The sequence below is a fragment of the Poecilia latipinna genome, unplaced genomic scaffold, assembly GCF_001443285.1.
Source record: "Poecilia latipinna isolate Pla-1442-1.1 unplaced genomic scaffold, P_latipinna-1.0 Scaffold1036, whole genome shotgun sequence".
Lineage (NCBI taxonomy): Eukaryota > Metazoa > Chordata > Actinopteri > Cyprinodontiformes > Poeciliidae > Poecilia > Poecilia latipinna.
The window spans coordinates 219,171-230,415 of record NW_015113652.1 but is presented as its reverse complement, the minus strand read 5'-3'; the positions used below and the strand labels follow the sequence as shown (position 1 = coordinate 230,415).

The 11,245-nt window shown below is 38.1% G+C and overlaps 1 protein-coding gene across 1 annotated transcript in view; it reads right to left on the bottom strand.

Moving 5' to 3' along the window:
• Positions 1 to 2,588: 2,588 nt before the first annotated feature.
• Positions 2,589 to 11,245, bottom strand: part of abcb10 (ATP-binding cassette, sub-family B (MDR/TAP), member 10) — a 15,397-nt gene continuing 6,740 nt past the window's right edge. Inside the window, exons 4-14 of the mRNA XM_015051233.1 lie at positions 9,634 to 9,768; positions 9,246 to 9,392; positions 8,173 to 8,308; positions 8,002 to 8,097; positions 6,165 to 6,374; positions 5,784 to 5,863; positions 5,506 to 5,686; positions 4,448 to 4,491; positions 4,142 to 4,176; positions 3,967 to 4,025; positions 2,589 to 3,232 (exon numbers count right to left, since the gene is read on the bottom strand). Of these exons, the coding sequence (XP_014906719.1) occupies positions 3,039 to 3,232; positions 3,967 to 4,025; positions 4,142 to 4,176; positions 4,448 to 4,491; positions 5,506 to 5,686; positions 5,784 to 5,863; positions 6,165 to 6,374; positions 8,002 to 8,097; positions 8,173 to 8,308; positions 9,246 to 9,392; positions 9,634 to 9,768 (1,317 nt within the window). The 3' untranslated portion in view covers positions 2,589 to 3,038. The remainder of the gene's footprint in view (positions 3,233 to 3,966; positions 4,026 to 4,141; positions 4,177 to 4,447; positions 4,492 to 5,505; positions 5,687 to 5,783; positions 5,864 to 6,164; positions 6,375 to 8,001; positions 8,098 to 8,172; positions 8,309 to 9,245; positions 9,393 to 9,633; positions 9,769 to 11,245) is intronic.

The following is an 11,245-nucleotide window of genomic DNA, read 5'->3' as shown; positions in this document are numbered from 1 at the left end:
CCGGGTGTGCACGCCAATCTGAGTGTGTTTGTTGGGTCCGTTGTTGAGTTGGCTCTCGGTCAGCTGAGCGCTGGCGCGGTGCTCATCGGGTTGCTGTGAGAGTGTTTAGATCGTGGACATTTGATACTGGTAGGATAAATGGATTTTTGATGTCACTACCCTACCTGTCTGTATTATTGTCAGCAGATACGTCATTGTTTTCTTTTGGTATTGCAGATTGCTGCTGTTGTCTATTATGCTCCCACAAACAGTGCAGAACCAGAACAGTGCATAGCTCCTTATTTTTATTAGCTTATTGGACACAGCCTTAGGACTGGGTTGGGGCAATGCGGGATTTGTTTTTCTTTTGTCTAACATTATTTTGTGTTTCTACTAATTTGGTTTGCATTTGTTTTTGGTTCCAGTTGCTTCTAGTCTTGTCCTGGGTTTGTGAGTTTTAAATTAGAATAATGTCTATTTTTAATATTGTAAAAGAATGTATAAATAAAATATATTTTGTATACCATTTCTGTTTCCTCATTCTCAGCCAGACCTACCTGGGTATAATTAATTGGGAAACTCTAGACCGATTGATATTTCAGTGGTCTACCATTTGGCTTTAGGGCCACGTCCTCAGTCCCGATCCGGGTTCTTTCCCCCGTGTTACAAACATACTGGGCCTAAAAACAACAAAACAAATATAAAACACGCAAAGCAAGAAACAAAATTAATATTCCACTAAATTTATTTTTGGAAATAATACTTTAGAAAATATGGATAAAATTTAGGTGATGTTTATACACCTTCATATTAAAACCTTTTAAAAATGAACACATTTGTACTTCCTGTGACAGACATTGATCACACTGACAATCTGAAAATTTATTCCAACCTGAAGTGAATCAGATAAGCTCAATTTCATTTCCTTTTTTTTTAAACCTTCACTAAACACAAAAAAGATAAAACAGGAAACTAAAAACATAGTCAAAAGAATAATAAACACAATGATGGAAAACTAATCTGAATAGAGGCTAAAACAAGACACTTTTAAATTGAAGAAACAAACTATAAAATGAACAAAAAACAAACTGGTCTCATTTTCTGCACCATACAATCTACAAACTTAAATCAAATATTTAATGACTCCACATTTACAAAACCACAAACTGACACAAAATTAAGATTTAGTGAAAGTTCAGCGCTGGATTTGTTCCGTTTCCACGTCAAAAAATACTTTTATATTAAAAGGACGTCATTCAATAACAAATGATCAGAGCGGTTCTGTCATGGTAGTACTTGCATCAAAGGTGCACAATTGTTTTGCCCTTCTTTGTAAATAAACTATAAACATATATACTAGAAGTTATAATTTTACAGTTCAACACAGGGGGGCACAATCTTATAGCATTTGGGGGGGGGGAGCAATAAAAATGTTTGGTGCTTCCACTTGGATATTCATTTGAAAGTCAGATATTGCAAAAAAGAGGGGATTTAATCCAGACTTTTTAAATGTTTCATGGAGAGAATTATTCCTTCTGGGTCTGGATTTCTTTACCAGCTGTAATATTTAGTTTTCAGTGAACAGTTCAGTGGTTTTTGACATGTTTATAAAGAATTAAAAGCTTTTATTATATATTTACATTTCTGAGACGTACAGTTGTTATACAGCTACTCTCTAATTTGCAACAGAAAACCTTTAAGCTGCAGTATGTAACAGATAATCTGTAAAAAGGTCAATCTCTCCCTGAGCTACTATTGCTGTCTGAAGAAATGCATTGCTCTCCCACAAAAAACAACCAATCAGAGGCAGAAGGCGGGTCTTAGCGCTGTCAATCATCCTCATGTAATCCCTGCTATATGTGTTAATGGAAAATAAACAACTCTGTTTATCTGCCGTCATCAGTGGTCATACTAACTAGTCCGAGAATTCACGACAGGCTATGGTAGCGTCACGCAGAAGGTGATTGACAGCACAAACACCTGCCTCCTGGCTCTGATTGGTTGTTTCTAGTTATCACTGGATAAGGCTTGATTTTTTGAAAAATCAAAAAATCAAAATTTTTTGATTTTTTCAGATTATCTGTATCATATGAAACTGTTGAAATAGCGACGGTTTCAACAAATATGTTAAGAACTTTTTCTCATGTTCATGTTTTTTTATTTGTTTTTTTTTTCATCTAGACCAGGGTGGCTCAAAGTCAGTCCTCGAGGGCCGGCGTCCTGCATGTTTTAGTTCTCTCTTTTGTGGTAGTAACAACCTTCTCAGCATGTCAATGTTCCTCTTAGGCCTTCTAATGAGCCATCATTTGATCCAGGTGCGCTAAACCAGGGATAGAACTAAAACATGCATAATGCCGGCCCTCCAGGACCGACTTTGGACACCTGATCTAGACGGTTTCCTGCGCCCCCCCTGCAATGGCACGGCACCCCCCACAGTTTGGGAACCTCTGCATTACATACTGCAGCTTTAAGTCGGACGACTCTGACATACGAAGCACCTCTGATTCTGACGATGGTTTGGAAACCCGACCCGTTTTCATAAAAACGGTCAAGCTGAGCAGCTTTACAGAAGCCAGTTCAAACCAAATGTAAATAACTGGAAATTCAGATGTTGAAAGACAATTTTACATAGAAAACAATTTATAGACCAAACCTTTCCAAACAAATGAGCTCACGTTGGTCAATAACATCTTCAGTACAGTGTAAAAACCACAAATAGCTGATTGTATTTACTTAGGCCCTAAAGCGAGCAGTAGAAAGCTTCAAGTTATAAAATAATCTGTTGTACAGACACCAGTACATAAATAAACATTTAGCAGTGTTTTTGGCTGATTTGTATAAAGTGATTACACAAAGTTTCATAGCAATTGGGAGGGTTTGATTTAGAAATCAAACATCCAGCGAGTAAAAAGTTTGTCCTCGGATCTTACTCGAATTAAATCGGTTTCCAGGAATAAGTGAATCCTGGCTTCAGTCCAAATGTGATCCAGTCTCAGGAAATCTGTTCTCAAATCACGGTTTCCCTCATATTCGATTATCCCCTCCTCTTCTTTCTCTCCTCAGAGAAGCGCCCGCTGCTGTTCTTCCTGGAGAAATGCCTGCTTCTCCATCAGCTTCCTGAACAGTCCCTGCCTGTTTCCCAGCAGCTCCGTGGGCTGGCCGCACTCGGCCACCCGCCGCTGGTCCAGGACGGCGACGGAGTCGGCGTTCTTGATGGTGGACAGGCGGTGAGCGATTATCATCACTGTCCTCCCTGTTCATCAAAAGAGGGATTAGGGCTGCAACTAATGACTATTTTAATTATTGATTAATCAATTAGTCTAACGAATAATCGGTTATTCTGATGATTAATCGATTATTCTGACGATTAATAAATTATTCTTATGATTGATTATTCTGACGATTAATCAATTATTCTGATTGATTATTCTGACATTCAATTACGCTAACATTATTAGCATATTCAGATGATAATTCTGACAATCGGTTATTCTGACGATTAATCATTTACTCTAACATTATTTGTATATTCTGACAATTAGTTACTTATTCTGACGATTATTCGGTTATTCTGACAATCAATTACTCTAAAATCATCACAATATTTTAAAACTGATTATTCTCTAAATTAATCTCTAAAATTTGCCATTTAAGCAAACGGCATATTTTAGAGTCAGTTAACGATTAAAATCTTACTAATCATCATATTAATCAATTAATTGCTGATTATTCTGATGCTTAATCGATTAATCAAATGTAGCTTAATTACTGCTCTGAGTATGTTGTTCTTTCAGCAAATTGCAAGTTTGAGTCTGAATATCCACTTAATGACAAAAGCAATTACTAAATTAGTTGATTATTTCAATAGCCGATTCAACGCGATTACGGTAGTTGTTTCAGTCCTAAGTGTGATTAACAAGGGTAATGATAAAAGAAGTGCAGGTTGTTTGCTTGTTTAAAGCTGTAACGACTGAATGAATGGATTACCCTGCATGAGGCGCTCCAAAGCCTCCTGAACAAGGAACTCGTTCTCAGCATCCAGCGCACTGAAGTAAAGAAGAAAAGAAAAGTTTTCGTGAACAGAACAAAACAGGAAGTGTTTTTAACCAGAAGGTGTCGGGTAAAAGCCACCACCACTGGAAGCAGACTCAGTCAGTCTCACCTGGTGGCTTCGTCTAACAGCAGGATCTTTGGGTTCTGAAAAAAAGAAACATTAAAATGACAAATTCATGTTTTTTAGGAAGAATTTCTCTACCAATTTGTAATTTATGCCCATTTACAGTGATCAGTTAGATACTTTTGTACTGTTTCTTGATGTAACCCTACTTTAATCTTCCTTTTACCTCTATGCCTTATTATGTACAGAAAGGTGAATTTTGTGTTGATCTTTTCACAGAGAATTTCAATAAACAAAAAGGTAAATATAGCCGTTCATTGAAAACAAAATAAAACATGTGGCTGTGGTTACCTTGAGCAGAGCTCTGGCGATGGCTATCCTCTGCTTCTGACCACCTGACATCCAGACACAGATCAGTCGTGAGTAAAAGCTGCATCCTACCAGTGGCAGCTTTTTATTTCCACTAGAAAGATATCCCCAAACTCATTCACACTTATCTTCTCCAGAAGCCATTTTACAGCGCATACAGACGTTAAACCAGATGACCAGACATGCAGGAGTTCCACTAGGGTTGCTAGGTAACGGGCCTGGGCTAGGCTGGGGTTGCTAGGTAACGGGCCTAAACTAGGCTAGGGTTGCTAGGTAGTGATGCAGTGCTGTGGAATGTGGCTTAAAGGGGCGGCATTATGTGAAAGTGACTTTTTTGAGCTTTAAATCATGTTATAATGTTATTCCATTATTTTTATGATGTGAAGCACTTTGCTGAAATGTGCTATACAAATAAAATGTGATTGATTGATGAAAAGTATATCTTTTCATCAAGGCATCATGCATTAATGAATGTTGCCTTGATTCATTAATGCATGGATATTAAATAATCTGCCGTGGCAACCATTCAGCTGTATAAAACGCTGCTGAGCTTATTATGTGAGCCACTTCTCAGTGCAATGCTAGCAAAATGTTAAAGGGTTAACTGAGGAGCGATTGTGTGATCACTTCCTGAAAGCGGAGTTTTTAGAGACAATGGCCCAATTTCAAGGCGCTAAATTACATAGAGAAATTTCTTTTAAGTCAAAAGAAATTGACTTAAAAGGATATATATAATTTTTATAACAACGCAAGATAACATTGTTACTTGATTGTGCTATAAAATGGCACTATATAGCTGGAAGATACATAATACTGCCCCTTTAACAATCTGGAGGTTTTGAAATGGCTTGTTTTCCAGACACCAAAAAAACATTAACTTATTGCCAAGCTGGATAGTTATTTCTAAGTGCTTGGTCTGTTTTTAGAAGCAGTTGAGATCCAACTGGAAGCACAAAAATATGCAAAATGTAAACTTTGCATAATATGCCCCATTTAAAGCATGGCTTCTAATCCATCCTACTGCTGCTCCAGTTCCTCACCCGACAGCAGCACTCCTTTCTCCCCCACCACAGTGTCAAAGCCTTTGGGAAAGCTCTGGATGAAGTCATAGGCGTTGGCCACTCTGGCAGCGCTGTGGATGTCCTGAATGGTCACAGCATCCGGGTTGATGGCGCCGTATGCAATGTTTTCTTTGATGGAGCAAGAAAACAAAATCGGCTCCTGGAAGAGACAAAACACAGTGACTACTGTATTCTCCTTTAAAACCTGAATCCTTTAAGCTGCTTTCCGGTCTGGTGTTGAGCAGGTCTTTAATTACCTGGTTGACAGTCCCAATGTGATTCCTGAGCCAGTAGGGATTCAGATCCCTGATGTCATGACCGTCTATGGAAATGGTACCTGGAGAAGAGACATGTTTCATAGAGATGCAAAAATCTCCATTAACTTGGCAGCAGCACATTCATTCATGGGCTGCACTAATGCTGCTAAATCGGTTTGATCAAATAATCAAATTTTTGGCTTGTGATCATTTAATTTTTGGAAAATATGGATTTGATGGTAGGTTCAATGTCTACCATCTTGTCTGACAAGCGTTTTTTACAGCTTTTATTCGTTTGGACTTTGAATTCAGGTCAACTCTGAATTTTACGGCCGTGCCAAGGATATATTTATTTCATTACGAGAATTTATTTACTCTTACCAGCGTCTGGGTCATACAGCCTGAGGAGCAGAGACACCAGGGAGGACTTCCCTGAGCCACTGGGCCCTACCACGGCCATGATGGTTCCCGCCGGGACCATGAGGTTCAGGTTCTGGAAAATATGAGCGTCCTTCCGTGTCGGGTAGGAAAAAGAGACATCGGAGAACTCCAGCTGGCCTTTCAGCTGATCTGGAGAAAGGATCCGTCCCTCTGTAAAGGAGTGGAGTAAATAAAAACAGATAATCTGAAATATTGTTAAAAGAAAAGCAATGTAATGGAGAAGACATTGTGCTTTTTTTTTAGCCAAAAAGCACAATGGGTTTTGTTAAAGACCAAAAAAAAAAAAAAACAACAAACCTTATACCTTGAAGAAAAATTCATACTTTTTGAATTCTTTCACATTTTTTCACATTACAAAAACTACCTTCAATAACTTTTATTTAGATTGTTTTTGCTATGCATGTACAAACACAAAATCAGGTAAAGTAGAAGCTAGAAAGGAAAGGAAAATTAATTTTGGCCTTGTTTTTTTATTGTTTAAATTCATTTCCATAAACATCAACATCCCATTGAAGAAAACGCATAAATCCTCCTTTTGTTTTCTTTGTATTAAAACCTAAAAACATAAATAAAAGTGGTGGTTATTTAAAAATGACCACAAATAACCTATAGTATGTATTTATTATTAAAAATTGTAAATAAATACCTACAGAACAAACAGTCATGTAACATTTGCTGCTTTAACCAAGTTTTAGGGCAGAAACGGCTCTTTGGTTTGTAAAGTTTGCAGTTAACTGGTTTAACACATTAAAACTAAATAAAACAGTTTTATTTTAACAATATTATAGATGTGAAGTTTGTTAAAACTGGTTTATTTATTCTTCCAGTTCATTTAGTTTAGTCAACAAATTTCAAGTTTGCTCTTGGCAGTTGGTGGTTACCGTAGCAACCGGTAACAAATGGCTCCTCCCCCTTTTTTCTGTTGCCGTTGGTAACTGTGGGGCAGAAGTTGCTGGACTGGTTCTCTTGTTAAAATAAATACAGTGAACCTGAATGTGCCTGTTGTGAAGTCGACCTACTGGACCTGAGATGAACAAACAGGTTTCACTTTTCTTTTTAATGTGGCGTGTAGTTCAGTTTAGTTGAAGGGGTTTAGATACTTTTACAAGACATGTATGTCATAGTCTAATTTTTAACATTCAGGATGCTAAGTTTAGGAGCCAAAACAGACATAAAAATCACTAATGGACATAGTTGGGTAGTAACTAGTTATATTTACTCAAATAAATTTACTTGAGTAACTTTTTTTGAAAATAAATAAATAATTCTTTTAGGAGTATATTTACTATGCTGTACTTTTTACTTTTACTTGAGTAATTTTACTATGAAGTATTTTTTACTCTTACTCGAGTAAATTTCTGGATTCTCTACCCACTGAATTAAAAGCAAACATATTTCAACCACAAATTCATCAGACACAGACACACGCCTGCAGTTTCTTGTTTTTTTTTTATTGAAAAAAAAAATATATTTTTGATATTTTTGTTACATGTTTGAATTATTGTCATTTTGGTTCTTTAAAATACTAAAATTTGACCTTAACTTTATATTTTGGTCTGTCTGAATGTAATTTTTAGATATGAAATGATTGATAATTTAATCAGTTACTCATTACTTGAGTAGACTTTTTTACCAAATACTGTTTTACTCTTACTTGAGTAATTTTTTGGATGACTACAGTTTACTTTTACTTGAGTAAAATATGATGAAGTAGTGCTACTCTTACTTGGCTACTGTGCTAATGGATAACTGAGAAGAGAAATGTGTTTTTACAAACCATTTAGAGGAAACTCAGGCTTCCTGTCCAGCAGCTCCCAGAGTCTGGTTCCGGCTCCAAAACCTTTCATCAGCTCTGAATAGAACGAACTTAGACCTGCACACAAACACCCCATCAGTCACAGACCCTGTTTATCACACAACGTGCATCAGAGAGCAGTCCTGGAGTTACCTGCGATGCTGATGCCCACCCAGAAGGTGTACATGAGGAAGGAGGAGAGCTCCCCCACCGTCATGTGCTGACTGGCCGTCAGGAGGCCTCCTTTGTAGAGCACCGACAGGATCATGAGGTTACCGCTCAGACCAGTCTAGGACATAAACACATGCATCGTTTTACTTAATTACAACAGCATCTGGTGCAACTGACAGTGATTACACAAAGAGAACCTGCTAAAATTATCCATGACAAAACTTCCCCTTGACACCACCAACTAATAAATGTTTACAAACCAAAAAAACACATACACACCTAGAGATAAAGTCCAGTTGTAAACTGGGTTGTTTAACTTGTAATTTTTTTTCTTTTTAAAGGGTGATCTATTATGCTTCCTCAAACAGGTTAGGATAGATCTATGGTCTACACAAAACATTTTTGAACATTTTTGCCTATTTTGAGCTTATCTAGGGCCTTTAAACTCTAAATCCAAATAAGCTGCTGCTGACCAAAACCCCTAACTCAATGTTTACCCTCAGACAAAAAAAAAAAGAAAGGAAACAAAGGCTGCAAACAGACTTGCAATTATATAGCTGGATATCTTTGGAAAGCAGAAGTGGGGCCTCCTGCACAACTAATGCAACAAGTTTATGGGTGGTAAAGTCAACAACAAAACACTTGTCTTTTCCAGGAGCCATTGTACAGCACATAAAGCAGTAAAACCAGCTGACCAAACGTGATGGAACTCAAATTGGGTTGCTAGGAAAGAGGCTGTGCTCAGCCGGGGTTGCTAGGTAACAGCACAAAGCCCATTGAATATGACTTAACAATCAGGAGGTTTCAAAAACGGCTCATTTTCCAGACCCCAAAAATATTAACTTGCCAAAAAGCGGCTGGATGTTTTTTTTTAAGTGCTTGGTTTGCAGTAGAAACCCAAATGGAAGTATAAAAATGTACAAAATTTGAATTTTGCATAACAATACTCCTGTCATGGCAGAGTATTATTCAGTGAAAAAAAACACAGCGGAATCCAGTGCGCAATACCTCCTGCTATCACTGTGGGTTTGTGTCACGACTGTTGCCACACTTACCACTCCAAAGAACCCGGATCGGATGACGGCCTCCTTCCTGGCCAGACTCAGGACATAGTCCGTCTTCTGTGTGTACTTGTCCACCTCTGACAGCTCCTTACCAAAGGCCCGAACCGTCCGGATGTTGCCAATCCGCTCCTCTGCCAGCTGCACGCACAGTTTTATTAGGCTTATTAAACTTTATCTCCAGTTTTAATTAAGTTACAACAGGCAGAGCGGGCTTTAAATCACATCGATACAAACTGAGGCTTGAGCAAACACTGGTTGATAAAGGGTCACATTAAAATAAGAGGGAAGAAAGATGTAACGCTGAGCATAAAAACAAATTAATATAAAGTAAAAAAAAAACAACAACCCTGAAACCACTTTTTGCTGTCGGCCTGCGTACCTGTGTCGCTTGTGCAAGTGCATCTTGTGTTCGTTTGGAGATGGAGCGAAGGTATCGGCCGTAGATGATGGCAAGAACGGTGATGGGAGGAACGATCATCAAAATGAAACTCGCAAGACTGGGAGAGACGTAGAACTGGAAGAAAACAACGAGAAAGCTGCAATTAGTAGAAAAACAAACAAAAACAGGAGTATAAAGACATCAACAGATTAATTAAATGCACACTGTGGTAAGAGTTTTATAAGGAACACACAAAGATAGACTCTATAGATATTTCTTCATTTTTCTTATTTATATTTTACCGAGTCAGTTTCAGTGCCCGAACCAAACTGGTTTATTTCACGTACACTAAATGCAATAAACTGATAATTAAAAATGCATTTGTCCTCTCAGACAAGGCATAAGTTCCTGAAAAACAAGAAAACTCTCTAGTAACTAAACCAGACCAGCATCTCCTCAGTGTAGCAGGTGCAAATAAATCCAACAATATATTATTAATGCCAGTTAAACAGAGTCACACCATGAAAATTAGTTGTGAATTGGTGGGATATAAATAAACTGAACTGTTGCTGTGTTGTGAATGTGGAGAGCTCACAGTCTAATAATAATAAAAGGATCAGCGATCTCCTCATTCTGACCGCAGGAACCGATAAGTAGTTTCAGGGAATCCTTTAACTTCCTCATTACTGAAAACATGAGAGCAAACTTTGTATTTAATGACTTACTTTCTGTTAGGTGGAAAAATAAACAAATTGAAAAGAGAAAGCAAATAATTTAATAATAAAATAGAACAAGTTTTAAAATGTTTATTTAAGGAATGAGTTAAAGAAATCTAATGAATATAAAACAGGCAGAGCAGGAAGGAAACCTACTCTTCCTTCTAGGTATAATTAGCGTTCCTGTGAATCACTTTTATCGTGCCAGAGACTATATTTAGTAACTTGACTGAAACTCGCTTCACTTATACAGGAAGAACACAATGAAGAGGACAAGAAGATGTCAAGACAATGAAAACTATTCCCAATACGGAGTGATGAATACGCTCAGTTTGCCAAATACCAGCAGAATGACCACAACCTGAACATGTGGGATGTTTACACAAAAATACCATCCAAAATATCACCAAGGCAAGTTTCTCTACCATGCCTTCTTGAACAGGTCAGGTTAGGATACGTCTACCGGCCACACAAAACATGTCCATTACATTTTCATTACAAGGTCATTCTCACATAAAGAGATTTCAGTTTGATTAGTTCTGTTGGTTTTGAGGTCTGGCGACCTGCCAGGCTTAAAATACACTGGGGAAAAGCAGAAGTGGAGCCTCCTGCACAACCAACAAGAATCCAGCAAGTAGGTCCTGGATGATATGTCAACAGCAAAACACTTGTCTTTTCCAGCAGCCATTGTACAGCGCATGCATTAGTAAAACCAGCTGACCAAACGTGATGGAACTCGGCTTGGGTTGCTAGGTAACGGGCTGGGCTCAGTCGAGGTTGTCAGGTAACGGGCTGGGCTCAGACGAGGTTGCCAGGTAACGGGCTGGGCTCAGACGAGGTTGCCAGGTAACGGGCTGGGCTCAGACGAGGTTGCCAGGTAACGGGCTGGGCTCAGA